This window comes from Podarcis bocagei (genome assembly GCF_964188305.1).
Source record: "Podarcis bocagei genome assembly, chromosome: 3".
Lineage (NCBI taxonomy): Eukaryota > Metazoa > Chordata > Lepidosauria > Squamata > Lacertidae > Podarcis > Podarcis bocagei.
In genome coordinates, this window is record NC_138127.1 from 99,002,122 (window position 1) to 99,022,542 (window position 20,421).

General features: G+C 46.8%; 1 protein-coding gene across 6 annotated transcripts in view; it reads left to right on the forward strand.

Annotated features, from left to right (window-relative positions):
• EML6 (EMAP like 6) overlaps nt 1–20,199 on the forward strand; it is a 166,127-nt gene extending 145,928 nt beyond the window's left edge. For 2 of the 6 annotated variants that reach the window (XM_081188342.1, XM_081188343.1), the window contains 8 exons: nt 586–700; nt 2,466–2,654; nt 5,002–5,174; nt 6,355–6,517; nt 10,552–10,655; nt 13,111–13,264; nt 14,864–14,964; nt 18,484–20,195. In XM_081188342.1, coding sequence (XP_081044468.1) covers nt 586–700; nt 2,466–2,654; nt 5,002–5,174; nt 6,355–6,517; nt 10,552–10,655; nt 13,111–13,264; nt 14,864–14,964; nt 18,484–18,508 — 1,024 coding nt within the window. In that variant the 3' untranslated portion in view covers nt 18,509–20,195. Of the gene's footprint in view, nt 1–585; nt 701–2,465; nt 2,655–5,001; nt 5,175–6,354; nt 6,518–10,551; nt 10,656–13,110; nt 13,265–14,863; nt 14,965–18,483 lie in introns of all 6 variants that reach the window. The other 4 variants (XM_081188346.1, XM_081188340.1, XM_081188341.1 and 1 more) reach the window with 4 other exon arrangements.
• The last annotated feature ends 222 nt before the right edge of the window (nt 20,200–20,421 follow it).

Here is a 20,421-nt window from a genome sequence, read left to right on the forward strand (position 1 = left end):
CAAAAAAAAAAAGACAGAAAAAGTTTAGAAAATAAACATAGAATGAAAAAAAGAATACAACAAAAACAATTATCCATAAATCATATTTTCATAATCTTTGGACTTCCTCACATCACCCTTTCCTGCGTTCTCAATCATATAATTATAGGCAGCAATTTATTACCTTATTTCAATTCTTATTTTGTATTTCTCAAATATTATGTCCCAAACTTTGAATATTTTTATCATATACTGAATTACTTAACTTAAACATAATATTACTTCAGGTTTCATCATTTTCTTGAACATCACTTATTCTCATACATCTTACAACTAAATTACTGATGCCATGTTATTTTCTATCATGCATTCCCTTAGCATTCATACAACTTATGCTCTTTGGGGCTGGGGGGGGGGGTATAAGATTTTTTCCCCTTGATTTTCCTCCCTAAAAACTAGGTTTGTCTTATGGTCCGGTGCGCCTTATGGGGTGAAAAATACGGTAGATGCCTTGCAGTCATTGCAGGAAAGACACAGCCAGCCTTTAAAGGGAACGCGGAAGCTATCTTAAATGACATCCTGCATACTTTTACCCCCCCCCCCCAGGACGAAAGAAGGAGGTGCTGTGAAACTGTGGGATCAGGAGATGAAACGCTGCCGGGCATTTCAGCTTGAGACAGGGCAGATCGTGGAGTGTGTCCGTTCGGTGTGCCGAGGCAAAGTACGTGAGATACGCAAAATGCATTGCCGTTTGTTCTCCTCGCAAGGGGCTCTTGTTAAGATCGAGCGTTTAGCAAAACAATAAAAAGCGATCTGCACTTAGAGAGAGATTCCGCTTATGGAGAAAAGGACGCTAGGAAGCTCCAATGGGTAGGAACAAGTAGGTGTTTGAGGCAGATGGTTCTGAATATCTAGCAGACAATCTGTCTTGATTCCCTCTGGGTTTCCTTATTCTGGCCATGAGTGGCGGACACCTGGGGAAGAGGGACACCTGTATGGAAGGGATGAGACAGAAGAGCACAGCCTGATGTGACACAGCAGAAGCATTCAGAGGTGGAGGAATATCTAGTGTTATTATTATTATTATTATTATTATTATTATTTATTATTATTTATACCGCGTCCATCTGGCTGGGTTTCTCCAGCCACTCTGGGCAGCTTCCAACGGAATATTAAAATACAATAACCTATTAAACATTAAAAGCTTCCCTAATGAGGGCTGCCTTCAGATGTCTTCTTAAAGTCTGGTAGTTGCTTTGACATCTGGTGGGAGGGCGTTCCACAGGGAGGTGCCACTACCAAAAGGCCCTCTGCCTGGTTCCCTGTAACTTGACTTCTCGCAGTGAGGGAACCGGCAGAAGGCCCTTGGCACTGGACCTCAGGGTCCGGGCAGAATGATGGGGGTGGAGACGCTCCTTCAGGTATACTGGACCGAGGCCGTTTAGGGCTTTCAAGGTCAGCATCAACACTTTGAATTGTGCTCAGAAACGTACTGGTAGCCAGTGTAGGTCTTTCAAGACCGGTGTTATATGGTCACGGCGGCCGCTTCCAGTCACCAGTCTAGCTGCCACGTTCTGGATTAGTTGTAGTTTCCGGGTTACCTTCAAAGGTAGCCCCACATAGAGTGCATTGCAGTAGTCCAAGCGGGAGATAACTAGAGCTAGTGTTGTCTACCAAGGAGAGGCAGTGTGTTGATAGAAAGAGGAGGCGCAGCCCCCTAAACACAGAGCCCACCTTCAAGCCCAAGATTCCTGCAGGGACAGAAATTCTTGTGAGTAGCACAGCATTCTCTGCATCTGCTTAACATCTTGGTGGGTAGGTGGGGAAACTTGTTGGAACAACCTTGCAGCTCCCATGTGTGGGAGATTAGCAGCCAAATCTAACAAATGCATATTCTTGCTAGTGAGCATGGGAAAGGGCTACGTCCACAGAGATGTATTGCTAAATAGGCAGATACTCAGACCATAGAAATACAATTGGTAGAGAAGGTTCTCTGTGATGTCATTCCCTCCTCCCCTGGAGAGGAAGGAGCATGTAGTACTTCCTGTTCCTCTCTCTTCCTTTGATCAGCACTGGATGCAGAACAAAAGTAATGTTTAAGATAATTTGTAAAGACTTTTTTTTTTGTTAACTTTGCTACGTTACATGTGCATTCTGTAGTTGGCTTCCTTTGCAGTGCTTTATTTTGAAATCCTTGAGATAATATTTTAGTTTCCTGTTAATTACGTTGCTTTGAATGTATACTTTATGTTTGACTTTCTCCAGTAATGTTTTATTCTGGATTGTTTTATTTGATGTTTTAATGTAGGTTGCAAGCCGCTTGGAGGGGTTTAAAAAAAAAATCAGTATAGAAATGAAATGAAGAATAATAATAATATGTGAAAAAATGCAGCAGTCTTTTGAAATTCATGCTTCTCTAAGTAGAGGGTTTTAAAAAAATAATAATACATAAATACTGACTTGGACTTTGTTTGAAATATCAACAGGGCAAAATTTTAGTGGGAACCAAAGATGGAGAAATAATTGAAATTGGAGAGAAAAATGGTGCTTCTAACCTGCTGATTGACAGCCACATGGAAGGAGAGATTTGGGGCTTGGCTACTCATCCCTCCAAAGACATCTTCATCTCTGCTAGTAATGATGGCACTGCAAGGATCTGGGACCTTTGTGACAAAGTAAGAGGTGCTTGGATTGAATTCAGTGTACTTAGGAAAATTATAGGCTACTCCTGTTGTTGGAGCTTAGAATTTATCATTGCACCTCTCATTTCCAAAATGCTTCATAATCTCTTGTGTTTGCCCTGACAGCAACTCTACGCAGAGGGTTAACATAACCCCTGTTCTACTGGTGAACTGTTGAGTACAAATTAGATTCAGTTGAGCCACATGTGCTTAACTTTGCCTGGATCATGCCTGGTGACTTGCAAAGGTGTCTCTGGAACTCCGGGTTCCTCAGCAAACCTCCAGTTATCACAACTAATCATTATTACTTATACACCTTTAAGGGCTTTTCCAAGCAAGCTGTCAAGATGTAAAGCATTTCAGATTATCTGATTAACAAAGATCGTCAGGACATTTTTCAGTCTGTTGAAACTGGCTCTATTGCCAACCGAATGAAATCCAGAGCTGTATATCAAGGGATCTGAATCCACTGTGTTTGCAAACCTGCTGTTATTAATCAAGCTACCAGGCAGATATTGTAGGAAATGAGGTACTTCTTCACACATCACAGAGTTAAACTACCACAGTGTGTAGTTATGGCCTCCCATGTCGACGGGCTTCAAAAGAAAATGAAACAAATTTGTGGAGAATAAAGCTATCAATGGCTACTTGCCAGGATAACACCTTCAGGCTCAGCGGCAGATTCTCAAGGGGAGAAAGTGCAGGTGTGGTCCTGACCTGGTCTTCCTGATGACATCCAGTGGGTCACTGTGAGAACAGGCTCCTGGACTAAATAGGCCTTTGGACCAGTGCCAGTTTTAAAGGTAAAGGGACCCCTGACCTTCTGCAAGAGGGCAGAAGGCCCAATCCACATGCAGCGAACTGGGCTCTGAAAACACAAAACATACATTTCCCCCATTGCCCTGAAGAATGCTTCTCTGCTGAACAAGACAGGCTACAGTTTAATAAACTAGTTACAAAAGCAATAATGTGTACTGTATGGTCTGGAAATGCTTTGCATTGGCAGCGTTCAGAGAATTAGCTACCCCCTACACCACTTTCTGTTATGGCTGTGATAAAAAATAGACACTTCCATCTCCATTTATAATAACTGCAGTTTATTGTAAACCGTGCTGAAAGATTAAAAGTAAAGGGTCCCCTGACCATTAGGTCCAGTTGTGGCTGACTCTGGGGTTGCGGCGCTCATCTCGCTTTATTGGCCGAGGGAGCCGGCGTACAGCTTCCGGGTCATGTGGCCAGCATGACTAAGCTGCTTCTGGCAAACCAGAGCAGCGCACGGAAATGCCATTTACCTTCCCGCCGGAGCGGTACCTATTTATCTACTTGCACTTTGACGTGCTTTCGAACTGCTAGGTTGGCAGGAGCAGCAACCGAGCGACGGGAGCTCACCCCAGTGTGGGGATTCGAACCACCAACCTTCTGATCGGCAAGTCCTAGGCTCTGGTTTAACCCACGGCGCCACCTGCATCCCTTAATGCCAAATTTACGTATAAGCTAAAAAAGCTATAGATTAGGGCCCCACTCCCTTGAGCCCCCCCAAAAAAAATTAAAGGAAAAAACAACTGGATGTACATTTCCAAAATATAAGATAAAAAACAAATAAAATAAAACCTACATACAGCAACAGTGTTTTGTGTTGTGTAGGCTCCTGTGATGTAAGTCATGGGCCCCACCTGCTAGCCTGCTCCCTAAACTATCACTGGTTTGCTCATTTCTATATCAATTACTTTGATAAAATATATATTTTGTTATGTACAAATGGCTTTAGATACCTATGAGGTCCATAAATTACCATATAGCATATATTCAACACAAAAAAACAGCGGCAATTTGTTGTTGACAAAGGACAGCTGGACATATAAAGGGCGCCATTACCTTCAGTAGCTTAGGGCCTCATCAAACCTAAATCCATTGCTGTCAACTTTTCCCTTTTCTTGCGAGGAATCCTATTTGGAATAAGGGAATTTCCCTTAAAAAGCGGGAAAATGTTGACAGCTATGCCTAAATCTGGCCTTGCTTTGGACTGATTCTGTAGGATTCCTTTTACGTTCTTATGATATCTTCGTAAATATCGCCACAACCCAGTTAAGGGGCATATGCATGCAGAAACTAACTTCCCCGCTTATATCCCTGACTGCATGAAGAACCATGCAGTGTGCATGGTTCGACTCCTGACTCAGAAACTGGGGTTGGGTACAAAGTCCCAGTCATAAAGTTGATGCCAGCACTGTTCAGCTGCACAAACTGGTGTAACTGAATGAGGATGGGGTGTGTGTGTGTGTAAGTGTCTTGAGTTGTAAATGATGCCCTGAAGCAAAGTGTCGCCGTCTCCATCCCACAGAAACTTCTGAACAAAGTGAATCTGGGCCATGCTGCCAGATGTGCCGCCTACAGCCCCGACGGCGAAATGGTGGCCATCGGCATGAAGAACGGAGAGTTCATCATTTTGCTCGTGAACAGCCTTAAGGTGTGGGGCAAGAAAAGAGACCGCAAGTCTGCCATCCAGGACATCAGGTATTGTGGCTAGGTTGTGGGGTGACAAAGATGGGCTGAAGTGCAACTGACGGCTCGTGAACCATTTGGTTTTGCGCCGTCTGATGCTTGCTAATGGCTTGTTGCGGAACTGATGAACGTACTCCTTTGGAAAGCCTTGCCCAGGTGGCATTAGTTCACACTAAGCCTAGGATACGTAACGTGGGGCCCTCCAGATGTTGTGGATTAAATTCCCATCACTCCAAGCCAAGATGACCAGTGGTCAGGGATAATGGGAGTTGTCGTCCATGACATTTGGACGGTACCGCATTGGCTTCCCCTGTTCTAAATGTACACCAAACTTCAAGAAACCGTAAAGCTAATAAAACAGCTATTCCATAGCCATCCCTAGTTCTTGCTAGCCAGCCAAAGAACAATAAGTGCATTGAGAGCAATGACTCTGATCAGATAGGCCTTGCAGAACCATATGGAACCCCTAACCACACCTCTCGAGTGATATTATTTATAATCACGGGGCCACCACCAAGAAAGCGCTGCTGCTTCCATCAATGTCCTCACTTTGTGACTCAAGGGAATACAGATTGGGGCTCTTGAAGGCGGCTTCAGCAAGTGGGCAGCCTCATGGGGGGGGGAGGTGATCTCTAAAATAAGATCTCCCCTGGAACAAATACTGCAGCTGGTGAGCAAAGCGATTTTCAAAGGAAATTTAATTAGGCAGAAACTCCATTCCGCTCCTTTGCAGGTCCCATGACCACAAATAAAGTTGTACTGAAATGCCAGATAATCTGAGGAGTGGGGGAATTATTTGGGCAGTGGGGGGGAGGAAAGTCTTCTCTTGCTGTGCTTTTGGGCAGATCTGGAAGCTGTACGAGGATCTTGTCTTAAGAAGATAGGATTGGGTTGGATAAATATCTTCAAAGGTTTTATGTCACACAAGTTTTGGCTTCCTCTCCCCATGCCTGTAAAAGAAATGAAAACTCTGTATTGACCGGAACATACATATTATTTAAAAACAGCTTTCCAAACCATCTGAGCACCACGCAACAAACCACAGATGATCTTCCCAGGAACGAAAGGCATTCTAAAGTATCATTTGCCAAGCATCATGTGTAGCCTTTTCCCAAGCAAGGAACTCTCCTAACACTTCATGGCCCAGCACTGGCTTAACAAAGCCCTGCTCCTTCTTTGTTTTGCTGTGCAGAATCAGCCCTGATAACCGGTTCCTCGCAGTGGGCTCACAGGAACACACCGTTGACTTCTATGATCTCACCCAAGGCACAACCTTGAACCGCATCGGCTACTGTAAAGACATCCCAAGCTTTGTCATTCAGATGGATTTTTCCGCAGACAGCAGATACATTCAGGTAGGTTTTTGCCTTCATTTCCTTTCTTTTCTTGAAATTAAGATTTACAGCTCTTCTGATATAGAAGGCTCCATACTGGTGATAGTCCCGGATGAAATGGATTCTTGATGCAAAATATGGCTTTCTTGCACTTGGGTGGTTTAATGGTAATGAGCTGCATGCAACCCATCCTGGGACCGCATGGCAAAGGGCCAGGCTATAAATGTATTTATTTATTAACAATATGAATACGCTGCTTATACAGTGGTACCTCTGGATGTGAACGGAATCCGTTCCGGAGCCCCGTTCGCATCCAGAAGTGAACGCAACCCGCATCTGCGCATGCGCGGGTCATGATTCGCCGCTTCTGCGCATGCGCGTGACAACATTTTGACCATCTGCGCATGTGCAAGCGGCGAAACCCAGAAGTAACACGCTCCGTTATTTCCGGATCACCGCAGTGCGCAACCCGAAAATACTTACCCCGAAGCTGCTTCAACCCGAGGTATGACTGTATACGGTTATTTAAATGCCTATAAAACAAAAGCAGAGAGGCAGAGGAGAGGGAAAGAAGGCAGTGAATGAAAATAGGCAGTCTTACGTTTCATAGATCAAAATGCTGCTGTTATAATGCCTGTGGTACAGATATAAAACTAGCATGTCAGGCAGAAGGCAAGCCTGGAATATCCTTCACCCTGACCAGGGCTGTAGCTAGGGGGTGGTGAGGTGGGCCCCTGCCAGGGGCACAGGCGAGTATGCAAAATCAGCTAAAAATATGTCCGTAAATATATCTATAAATTAAAATATCAATTATTGCCTCATAAGAAAAGGTTTTAAATAGAGGGTTAATTGAATGGGTGGAGGGGGGTGGTTGAAGGAGAGGAGGAAAGAGGAGCTAATTTGTCCATGGCTAGGGGTCACAATCTGTACCAGGCTTCCTCAAACCCGGCCCTCCAGATGTTTTGAGACTACAATTCCCATCATCCCTGACCACTGGTCCTGCCAGATAGGGATCATGGGAGTTGTAGTCCAAAAAATATCTGGAGGGCCGAGTTTGAGGAAGCCTGATGTGGACGGTTCTGCCAGGGGTTCAAGATCACCTAGCTACGGCTCTGACCTGACCAGGCAGCTGGATCGAGGCGGGTCGGGGCTGCTGATTCTTCTAGACTTGTCAGCAGCCTTCGACATGGTCGATCACGAACTCCTGGACCACCGCCTTGCCGACGTGGGGATCCAGGGCACAGTCCTTCAATGGCTGCACTTGTTTCTCTCTGGTCGGGGACAGAGGGTGGCGCTTGGGGGGGAATTGTCATCGCGCCACTCCTTGGTGTGTGGAGTGCCTCAGGGTGTGATTCTCTCCCCGATGCTTTTTAACATCTTTATGCGCCCCCTCGCCCAGCTTGTCCGGAGTTTTGGGCTGGGTTGCCATCAGTATGCCGATGACACCCAACTCTATCTGTTGATGGATGGCCATCCTGACTCGGCCCCAGATACACTGACCAGATGTCTGGAAGCTGTGGCTGGATGGTTACGTGGGAGCCGATTGAAGTTAAATCCTTCGAATACAGAGGTCCTCTGGCTGGGACGGGGCGATATGGGATTGAGGGGGCAACTCCCATCTCTTGCGGGGGTGCAATTAGTGCCAGCATCGTCCGTTAAGAGTTTGGGTGTAATCTTCGATACCTCCCTCTCTATGGAGGCGCAGATTACAGCTATAACAAAGGCGGCATTTTTTCATCTCCGCCAAGCTAAGCAGTTGGCTCCTTATCTCTCTCGCCCTGACCTAGCCACTGTGATCCACGCGACGGTCACCTCCAGACTGGATTATTGTAACTCGCTCTACGTGGGGCTGCCCTTGAGACTGACCCAGAAACTCCAGCGGGTGCAGAATGCCGCGGCGAGACTCCTTATGGGGTCTTCGCTGCGAGATCACATTCATCCAGTACTATACCAGCTGCACTGGCTCCCGGTGGAGTACAAGATCAGGTTTAAGGTGCTGGTTTTAACCTTTAAAGCCCTATACAGCCTAGGACCCTCGTACCTACGGGACCGCCTCTCCTGGAATGTCCCACAGAAGAACTTACGGTCTGCAAATAAAAACATCCTGAAGATCCCAGGCCACAGAGAGGTTAGGCTGGCCTCAACTAGAGCCAGGGCTTTCTTGGCCGCGGCTCCAATCTGGAGGAACGCTCTGTCACAAGAGACTAGGGCCCTGCGGGACTTGACATCTTTCCGCAGGGCCTGTAAGACAGAGCTGTTCCACCAGGCCTTTGGTCAGGGCGCAGCCTGACCCCCTCCTCTGGCAATCTGCACAGAATTTTGCCATCAATTTGATTTTAATTAATTTTTATAATGAAAGGTTTTAGAATGTTGTTTATGTTGTACTTTTGTACTGTTTTATTGTTGTTAGCCGCCCTGAGCCCAGCTTCGGCTGGGGAGGGCAGGGTATAAATAAAATTTTTTATTATTATTATTATTATTATTATTATTATTATTATTATTATTATTATTATTATTATTATTATTATATCTGTTCTTAATGTGCAGAAATGCTTTTCCACAAGGACTTAACGTGATAGAGTGAATTGCTAACTTCAGGCTGACATTGTTCAGTCCAGGCAAAAGTTCATTGGCAGAGTGAAAGCTAAGCCAAAGGGAAGAAGCCATTTCCAGGAATTTCATGTGATGCATGTGCTTCAATCACATTTGTCACATTCACACTTGACACAGAAAAAAACATAGAGCATTAAGTAGCCTGACAGCAAGTGCAGCAAATCCTAGCCATTGTTTCCTACTCAGATTCCTGCATTGCAGACACTGCATGGACTTCGGAAGGTTTTCTCTGAAGAATGTGCGAAATGACCTTTCATACATATAGAGAAAGCTATATAAATGGGTATAAAATGTGTGTGACTCTGTGAATGTGCTTCCCTGGAGCTGAGCTCATTTGTGGCATAAGTACATATGAGTAGGAATAAAGGCACCTTTTCAGGTTGAAGCTAGTGAGTATACTACCGCATACAAACCCTTTAGTCTGGTAACAGATTAATCTTTATGGTTCATAGAATTGTAGAGTTGCTTGGAATACAAATTTCATCTGCAGGAATCTTTTGTCCAATGTGAGGGCTGGAACCTATGCCCTTTTGACATCCTATGCCCTTTTAAAATGTGAGAGTTGGGGGGGGGAGTTATTGGGTTGCACTGATTACAGTGGTACCTCGGTTTTCAAACATCTCCGTTGATGAACATTTTGGTTTTCGAATGCCGTAAACCTGGAATTAAATGCTTCAGTTTTCGAACACGCCTCCGAAGTTGAACACGGCATGCGGCTTCCACTGAGTGCAGGATCCTGAGACCTAGCTGTCGGCTATTGAGGTTTCAGTTTTCGAACGTTTGGAACGGTCTTCCAGAATGGAGTACGTTCGAAAACCAAGGTACCACTGTATATATTTTGTGGTTTTATATTTTGATTTTGTTCTGGGTATAGGGCGGTATATAACTTCTAATAATAATAATAATGATGATGATGATGATGATGATGACGACGACGACGGAACAGGGTGGCAAGGCATGGTAATCAAGATCTGTAGTGGCCTTTCTGACAGTAAGAAATGTTTGACAGTGGAACGGTCTCCCTCGGAAGGTGGTGGACTCTCTTTCCTTGGAGGTTTTTAAGCAGAGGTTGGGCGGCCATCTGTCTTGGATGCTTTAGCTAAGATTCCTCCCATTGCATTGGATTCGATGACTCTTGGGGTCCCTTCAATTCTACAATTCTCTGATTCTATTACCTTTCCCTGCTTATATCTCAGATAAAGCAAAACAGGCACGGAGTCATAATCCGCAAGCCTGCATTTGTTAACACAGAAATGCCACTTAGCATATGCATTTGCCCGGCCTGTGGATTAATTCCTTCATATTTTCTTTTAGAGAACCGTGTTTCATTAAGGAGAGCCGCAGACCTATGGCACTGCTAGCTGCCATGGTAGATGCTAGACATGGAGACCAAGTGTTTTGGCACCATCCTTGTGACGATCATGATGTCTTGCCTTCCTCAGGTATCAACTGGTGCCTATAAACGCCAAGTCCACGAGGTGCCATTAGGGAAGCAGGTGACGGACGCAGCGTTCATTGGGAAGATCACCTGGGCCACCTGGACAAGGTGATGCGGCACAAAAAGAGCTGTGAGCTTCACAGTGGTACAGAAGCAAGAGATACAAGGGATGGGTGGCAGGAGAGCAGCATCATGAGCCATAGCTCAGTGGTAGAGCATCTTCTTTGCATGCAGAAGGTCTCAGGTTTGATTCCCGGCGTCTCCAGGTAGGGCTTGGAAGTGTCCCTTGCCTGGAACCATGGAGAGCTGCTGCAAGTCTTTGTGGACAATAATGAGCTAAGCAGGCCAGTGATCTGACTCCAGTATAACGCAGCTTCTTATGTTCCTAATCTCACCCGGTAAGAATTCACCCACTTGTAATGGGTGACAAAATACACCCTGTTCTCCACCCCAGTCAATTTGCTGGAAACTAATTGGGAGAAGAAAAGGCTGAGGAGTAAATCCTACACAAATCTGGAGTGCTGTCCCTAAGGCAGTTGGGTAGCGCCTTGTACACCTCCTTCCAGCAACTCCTGCAGGCCAAGCTGGTGCCAAACGTATTGCTCTGCTTTCTTTTGGACCACATTGTGGGAATGTTAAAGGCAGTAGGAAAGGATATATTGAGTAAGTAATATCCTTCCTTCACTCACGCCAATAAGTGATGTAGCAGAGCCGATTCCCCTTCAATAAAGCTAGAAACTAGATTGCAGACTCGTTTGACTCTCCTAGTTAAGATTATTTCCTGGTTCCCCTTTGATCCCTCTTAAAAGAATAAAGGCACAAGAGTCTTTCTGAGTACAGTGGTGCCTCGCAAGACGAAATTAATCCGTTCTGCGAGTTTCTTCGTCTTGCGGATTTTTTCGTCTTGCGAAGCACGGATGCACCCTGGTACTGTATTATAATGGGATAGCGGGCAAAGCACAAAGCGGGTCGCTCCCCAGCAGGAGGAGTTTCCCCAGCCTGGAGGATCTGTTGCCGGGAAGAGGCAAAGACACCCCCTCCCACCTCCCGACGAAAACAGCCCCCCTTCCTCTGTCGCCAAGCCTTGCCGCGTCTTCGCTCGGCCAAACCGCGTCCCACATCAAAGCCCCGGCCCGCTCCTCTCCCTTTCTCTCCACGAGGTGCCAAAGGAAGTTCGAGCCCAGGAACCGAGGGCGGACGCACGAAGCGCCCGGCGCGGACTCTCCCTTGCTCCCCCCATTACCTTGCGCCACGCCGCCGGACTCCCCACAGTCTCGGCAGCTGCTCCCGGCTTCTTCCCACCCCTGCAAAGGAGCCTTCGCGGTGGCCCAAGCGCAGTGGATGCCTCCTCCTCCTCCTCCTCCTCCTCCTTGGTCCCCCTCCTCCTGCCTTCGCGCAGTTAGGGCAAAATGGAGCAGCCACATGGGGAGGGGGAGAGAGATAGGCGGCGGCGGCGCAGAGACCCAGCCAGATCCGCTGGATCCCAGCCCACCTGCCTCCTCTGTGCCCTCTCCAGAAGAGGATCCCTCTGGAAAACGTAGGTCGCTCCCTCACTCGCTCACTGCCAGCCCAGTTCCCGCTTCAAAAGGAAACAAACTCGCAAGACGTTTCGTCTTGCGAAGCAAGCCCATAGGGAAATTTGTCTTACGAAGCACCTCAAAAAACAAAAAACTCCTTCGTCTTGCGAGTTTTTTGTCTTCCGAGGCATTCGTCTTGCGAGGTACCACTGTAAAGTAACAAAAAGTTTACTCACATTTCAGTTCACGATTTGATCCCTGAAAGGCGGGCTTTGCTTAATGGTTACACAATAAACTGTGAGTTCATCTCGTATGGAGACTGAAGTCATGTGTTGCTGGCTAAGAGCCAGCAGACAGCAAAATTACAGTCAGATAGCAAAATGGCTGCAGGAGAGCAGCATGGCAGCAAAAGAACAGAAAGACAATAGAAAGACAAAAGTAGACTGAGAAAATGGCTGCATGACTTGGCTCTTTTATGGAGTCAGCCGGAGCCATGCCCATCTCCCAGATCACATGCAGGGGGAAGATGCTCCAGACCAGTGGAAGAGAAAGTTACACTGACTGGATGTCCCCCTGCCTGTGCCCAGCTAGGGAAATCAGGAATGACCATACCAATGGATTACATCCCATACACATCAGTGAGGCCAAGGTGGGGTCTTGTTGTCTGGGCAGCCCAGGGCCTCCATACATTGTCCAGACTTGCACCCCAGAGAGGTCACTTTGGTGTTGCTAACATAGCAAAAATGACATGGGAGGCAGCAGTTATGAGTTTCCGGTCTCTGCAGCCACAGCAGGTGCTGTGACTCTCCAGCAATTTCACTTCGCTCCCAGAGGTACACTACATTGTCTTTCGAGACAGATGGATGCCAACACATTTGGACTGGCTGCCTCTGTGCTACCAAAAGCATCTTCTCTGAGAGATCTCAGTATATTTTTTCTTTTAAAAAAACAACATACCTGGCTCCCTAAGGGCTTTACTGTCTTCAGAAACACATGCCCCAAATGCTATACTATCTTTTTTCTTTCTTCTTTCACCATTGGAGCAGTATCCTTGGAGATGAAGTCATTGGTATTTGGCCTCGAAATGCGGATAAGGCAGATGTCAACTGCGCTTGCGTAACCCACGCTGGCCTGAACATTGTCTCCGGGGACGACTTTGGACTAGTCAAACTCTTTGACTTCCCCTGCACTGAAAAATTTGTAAGTCAGCTTTCTAGCTTTGTGGTGTCTGTGCACAGAATCAGAAAATGGGGTGAGGTGCTGAATTCATGAATGAACAAGAGAGGAAATTTTCTTAGAATGCAAAAAAAAAAATTTTTTTTTAATTGCCTGGTGCATTTTGGAGGCCAGGCATCTGGCAAAGGAGGAAACTGTAGTTGTATATATTTTTGCAGGGAATCCCCGCGGCGGGGTGAGCTCCCATTGTTCAGTCCCAGCTCCTGCCAACCTAGCAGGTCTAAAGCATGTCAAAAGTGCAAGTAGATAAATAGGTACCACTCCGGTGGGAAGGTAAACGGCATTTCCGTGCGCTGCTCTGGTTTTGCCAGAAGTGACTTAGTCATGCTGGCCACATGACCTGGAAAAACTGTCTGCAGACAAACGCCAGCTCCCTCGGCCAGTAAAGCGAGATGAGCACCGCAGCCCCAGAGTCATTCGTGACTGGACTTAACTGTCAGGGGTCCTTTACCTTTACATTTTTATTGCCCCCAAGACAGGAATTTCTTGTTTCCAAACTGTGCCGCACAGCAATAAAAAAATTGGGACACAGTGATAACTTTTTCTCCAGTTTATTCCTGGTTGCATCTACCAGGGATGGTTAGATGTGAGAATTTCAGTTTCTCATTTTTCCCAGTTTTAAGTTCAATTCTCCACATCATCTTGTGATTTATTTATTTTTAAGTCCTTCTGAGAATTCATCAGCATCTTTGTGCAAATTTCTCCCAATATACACATTTTGGGGTGCTAATTTCCCAAAATATGTGCATTTTTGCAAAGCAATCCCCCCCAATACATTTCCTGCGTGTTATTTTCATGAATATCTGAATATTTAACCTAACGCATGCATTGTGAAACACATTACTTAACTGTAGAATTGCACTGCAAAATCTGAGGAACGGAGAATCTCAAAGGGTGGCTCTTGTTTCGGTTCACACATTGTTTCAAACAGTGCAAGTTATATAGGTTCACCTTTAAAGGCCGACCAAGTTGCATTCTGCCCCTGCCTTGGTTCAGGCTTCTGTCTCCCCACTTACAGCATATAGGTGAAATCATGTATAGTGGGGGAAACCATCTACAAAGCCTGTAAACCCCTCTCTAAACTTCTGGAAACCCTTGAAAACCCCCTTTAAAAAACCAGACGGGGATAAATGGTAGCAAAGGTGGCTCTCTGTCTTCCTTATCGCTAGAGGACGATTTGGAAATGACAACAAGGGATGTAGACCAGTACCCTGAAGTGCCTGGCTGTGATTCAGAAGTAGACTCCTGGGATCACTAGCTGCTTTTCCGCTCTTTCCAGGGTGTTTTTGTCTCTTGTGCCTTTTTGGAGTTTAAATTGATTTATTTATCCCCCCCCCCCGGCACTGCGCATATATGCAGTTGTTCTCAAGTTAAACACACATGACGAGGGAGATGCCTGTATATAGAACCATATTGTGGGTTCTCAGAAGTGTTCAGATGCCCGTGATCAATGTAGTCGGTCTTCATTGCATTCTGACGATTAAAAAACATTGCAGTTGCCAATGTGGATGGAACGAGACGGTGCTTTTTGTGTGTGAGAGAAACCTTGCCTTTTCCCAACAGGCCAAACACAAGCGTTACTTCGGCCATTCGGCTCACGTCACCAACATACGCTTCTCTCACGATGACAAGTACGTTATCAGCACCGGAGGGGATGATTGCAGGTAACTTTTTGCATTTGTTTAGGCCGAGCTGAGTGTTGGGTTTGGGTGTGAGAAAGCAGAGTTCGGGTCCCCGCGGGGAGATTCACACTCAACTTAGCCCGCTTCGCAAGGCTCTTGGGAGGCGAGAAGATATTGCTTTGAGCTCTTGTGGTGGAGAGGACAAAAGAATAAAAGAATATCAAATGGAAGAAGTCAGTGCTAACTGCCAGATCCTACAAGCTGCTGTAGGAAATGGTGGCAAAGAGACACACAGACTCATCCAACCATAGCTGTCAACCGTCCCTCATTTGGTGGGACAGTCCCTTATCCCAGCGCCATGTCCCGCTGCTGTCCCTTATTGATGATATCCCATAAATTTCCTGGGTTTCAAAGGAAGCAGCTCCTCTCCCTCCCTCCCTCCCTCCCTCCCTGCCGGCCAGGGAGGAGGGAGGCTCCAACTGTGTTGCTCGGCTGCGTTGCTCACCCAATAAGGAGTCTAAGAACGACTGGGAGGTGGAGCTTGCATGCCTTGTGCCGATCAAATCAGCCGCGTTGCCTGGGGACTCGCCTTTGCTCAGCGCTTCCCAGCGGAAAGGTGACGGTGGTTTTCCTTGCTGCATCCCCTTTGCCGGGTTGCTGCGCTGTGGGAACCACCGCTTGAGGCTTTGTTTGGCTGCTGGCTGGGCTTTCTGCCTTTGGCTCGGAGGGGCTCAGAAGTTGAACATACCTGTGTTTGGAAAATCCCTTATTTTGGCTACTGATCCATTATTTTTGAGGCTGCTGGTCCCTTGTTTTCAAATCTGTAAGTTGACAGCTATGCATCCAGCCCTTTGCTGGAACAAGTCGGCAGTTGGGCAGAGCAAAGGATGTAAACTTTGCCTTTCTGCAGTAGGCTGGATTCCTTACAAACATTCTTTATCTTCCATCCAGACAAGTGGAATAGTTTATAAGCAGAGGTTGGGTGGCCATCTGTCATGGATGTTGTAGTTGAGGTTCCGGCAATGCTGGGGTGACAATACTAGGTGACACTCAAGAGTCTCTTCCAACTCTAAGACTCTATGATTCTGTGATTATTCAGCCAGGCAAAAGCACTTGGGTGGGGATAGTTCTGAGGGCCAGATAAAGAAGCCCAGGGGGCCACATTCCAGCCCTGAGCATCCTCACCTCTAGTTCACACAGTACTTAGCTGGATGGGCTCAATGATCTCCCTCAGTGAAAGGCAGCCGTCTGTTAAGCAGTCATACCTCGGGATGAATACTCTTCAGCTTAAATATTTTCGGGTTGCACTCCGTGGTGACCCCGAAGTAACTGAGCGTGTTACTTCTGGGTTTCGCCACTCGCACATGCGCAGACGCTCAAAATGACATCACGCACATGCGCGGAAGTGGCAAAACGTGACCCACGCACATGCAGATGTGCAGTTGCATCTTACGTTTGCTTCAGGATGCAAACAGGGCTCCGGAACGGCTCCCATTTGCATCCAGAGGTACCACTATATTCTACTTTTCCATTCCTCCAGAGCGGGGCTGGAGAACCTCGGGCTTGGGAGGCGCATGCAGCCCTCAGCCCTTGCGACTCTCCCCAGACCAGGCCCCTTCCACAGCCGGGTCCCTGGACATCCTCTTTGATCCTCCCTGGCTGCGCCTTCCTTGGGTTTCGCCATCTGGCTGGGATGTGAATTCTGATCATGCTTCTTGCCCATCGGAATGGAGGCTGACGAGGGAGAAACTTGCCTACTGTACAAAAATGTGGCCCCCAGTCAGGGAGTGGAGCCCTCGGGCTACAGAAAAATAGACCTTGGGGCCTGATCAGTCTGCTTTTGTCCCCCTCCCTCCCTTGCCTTCCCTCTACTGGGTGAGAGGAGAGTGCTTGCGCCACTTCTGTTTCCTCTTGCAAGCCAGGAAAACAGCATTGAGCAGCAGGAGGGGTGGAGCAGGGCCCCTTCCAAAGAGAAGGCCATAAATAAACGGAACAGTTGTTACCGTCGCAAGGAAATGTTGGAAATGCTTAAACTCGGCTACAGTAAACATGTAGGAAGCAAACCAAAGGGCATTGCTCGAGACATTAGGTAGCCCGGATTGAATGTTGCACGCGAGCAAAATTGGATTTGTGAACCCAGGTCACTGGTAAGCCAATATCTCTGCCATCCTCTGTTCCTTCATCTACCAAATTGCAACGAACGTGTCTGGGTTCTTACAAGAATGAGAGGTGCAACGATTATCAAAGAGCCTCCACGTTAGAAATGGAAATGTTAAACTAGTAAAAAATAAAAATTAACCGTCACTATTCACGTTTGAAGTCTTTCATCTCCCTGGCTTGCCTTAATGCCCCAAGTAATATTCAACGGTCTTCCCTGTGTCATTGGAAGGAATTTGTGGGGCGGATCTGAGTCACTAAACAGCTGCAAGAGTCTGGCATGGGGCACATGCCGTTTTGCACAGGCCTTAGCCGGACTGTAATGAACAAATTCAAGATCTGAGAGGATGCAGCTGAAGTCTTATGGCCTGTAGAGATTCATTTTTAATATACAATCACACCTTGGCTCCCGAACAAATTGGCTCCCAACAATCGGAACCCGGAAGTGAGCGTTCCGGCTTTCAAACGTTCTTTTGGAACCCGAACATCCAACACGGGTTCCGCATGTTCTGATTGGCTGCAGGAGCTTCCTGCAGCCAATCAGAAGCCACACTAATAATAATAATAATAATAATAATAATAATAATAATAATAATAATAATTTATTATTTATACCCCGCCCATCTGGCTGGGTTTCCCCAGCCACTCTGGGCGGCTTCCAAAAGAATATTAAATTACTATAATACATCAAACATTAAAAGCTTCCCGAAACAGGGCTGCCTTCAGATGTCTTCTAAAAGCCTGGTAGTTGTTGTTCTCTTTGACATCTGGTGGGAGGGCGTTCCACAGGGCGGGGGCCACTACCGAGAAGGCCCTCTGCCTGGTTCCCTGTAACTTGGCTTCTCGCAGTGAAGGAACCGTCAGAAGGCCCTCGGTGCTGGACCTCAGTGTCCGGGTAGAACGATGGGGGTGGAGACGCTCCTTCAGGTATACTGGACCGAGGCCGTTTAGGGCTTTAAAGGTCAGCACCAACACTTTGAACTGTGCTCAGAAATGTATTGGGAGTCAATGAAGATGCTTTAGGACCTGTGTTATATGGTCTCGGCTGCCGCTCCCAGTCACCAGTCTGGCTGCTGTATTCTGGATTAGTTGTAGTTTCCGGGTCACCTTCAAAGGTAGCCCCACGTAGAGCGCATTGCAGTAGTCCAAGCGAGAGATAACCAGAGCATGCACCAAACATTTCCAAACATTTTGGAAGTTGAACAGACTTCTGGAACGGATTCCGTTCGACTTCCAAGGTCCGACTGTATAGTATGTATTGCTGGATGGGGCATATTCCTTGAATTAGAATAACCGTGCAGATAAGGAAGCTGGACGGCAGAGCCAGGTTGCCAGTTTTGCAGAAGTCTTGATTTCAACCACACATGTGCACACAGATGGTAATTGACATTTCTTCCTTTCTAGCGTCTTTGTATGGCGATGCCTTTGAAGGTCAGTTTCCTCCAGTGCCGCTCTTGCTACCACCGCCACGTGAGTGCCAAACAGGGATGCCTCCCAAGACTTCAGCAGGCGGCTTTCTAACAAAACGCTGCGTAGATTCTAAATGTGTGAAACTTGAGCTACGTTGGATGCCACAGCCATCCCCCAACCATTCAACCATTGCAAACGAAGAAAACATGACTGTATTTTTCCATATCTAAAACTAGGTTTCCCCCCTAAAAAATGATGTCCAAAATTTGGGGGGGCGTCTTATACACGGATAGATCCCCCCCAAAAAATTGGAGTCCCCCAAAATAGGGGGTGAATTATACATGGGGGCATCTTATAGATGGAAAAATACGGTAATTGATTTGGTCCTTAAGACTGAAGGATGCCCCGTTTGGTTTGTGCTGACGTTGATCTGTCATGGGTGCTTCAGGTGAGATTCCTGCATTGCAGGGGGTTGGACTAGATGATTCTGGGGGGGGGGTCCCTCCCAATTCTATGATTCTAAGCCTCTCTTGCTGAAAATCAGGAGTCCTAATCTGCAAAGCCTAGCCCATAGTGCAAACTTAAGCTTCAGTAGCCTTTTTGCCAACAAAACGAGTTGCAATTTGAAGATAGTTTTTAAAAAGTATTCATGTTTTTTCATAAACCCAACCATTCTGAAACCACCCACTACAAAACCTTATTGGGCAAGGGCTTTGGAGTAAAGAAAGCTTTGAGCCTTGGCTAATTTTATACTGACCAAATATATCATTACCCCCTCCCCTCCCCAGATATTTCCGGTTTTAAAAATAAGTTCATTTGCCAGTTTTCTATGAAGTGCCTTTTGAAAGCTTTGCCAGTGGTACAGGCTTCCTGCCTGTGTCTGCTTTCTACTCTCGGTGCTACAACTTCCACAACTGACGAGGGCTGACAAAGTCATTCCCCCTCCTGCCCTCCCACCCTCGATGTTCAATTCTCTCTTGCATTTAATCTGTCTCAGTATTTTAACTTGAGTCTCAACTGGTTCTTTTAACAAGAGTGGGTGGGGTGCAAGGAAAGTCTCTTATAAATAGCTGCCTGTCAAATCTGCAACATATCTAACACAGTCTTGAGGATAGGAATGAGGGCCTTGTGGTCCTCTGGGTGTTGGTCAACTCCTACTCAGGTTTCCGTAAGGAAAAGGGGAGATTATTCTCTTTCTGGCCCCCTCCCACTTTCAGAAGAACCTTTTCCCGCTGCGTTTCTAGGTTCGGGGCCCAAAATGGCAATGCTTTGATAAATAAACCTTCCTCCACCTTTGTTCCAAAGATTTGGCAAACAACTTGGCAGCTACACACCACAGGCTCTCAGGCAGGGGACCAAGAAGCTGCAGAATTTTCTCCCTCACCCAGAAAAATCCAATAGCAGTGGTAGAGCAGGCCTCCTATACTTGGAAGATTACAGGATCAGTTTCCTGTACTTTATAGTGGAGTTACAGGGAGGAAATGGAAAGGTCCTTTTGCCCCAAGATATTGGGACGCGGGTGGCGCTGTGGGTTAAACCACAGAGCCTAGGACTTGCCGATCAAAAGGTTGGCGGTTCGAATCCCCGCAACGGGGTGAGCTCCCATTGTTTGGTCCCTGCTCCCGCCAACCTAGCAGTTCGAAAGCACGTCAAAGTGCAAGTAGATACAGTGGTGCCTCGCAAGACGAAAAGAATCCGTTCTGTGATTCTCTTCGTCTAGCGGTTTTTTCGTCTTGCGAAGCAAGCCCATTGAAGGATTAGCGGATTAGCGCTATTAGCGCTTTTAGCAGCTTATCTGCTGCTCGGATCAGCTGATAAGCGGCTTAGCGGCTTAGAAAAGGGGGGGAGGGGAAAAAACCAGCAGGAACGCGCAAGACATTGTCGTCTTGCGAAGCAAGCCCATAGGAAATTCGTTTTATGAAGCACCTCCAA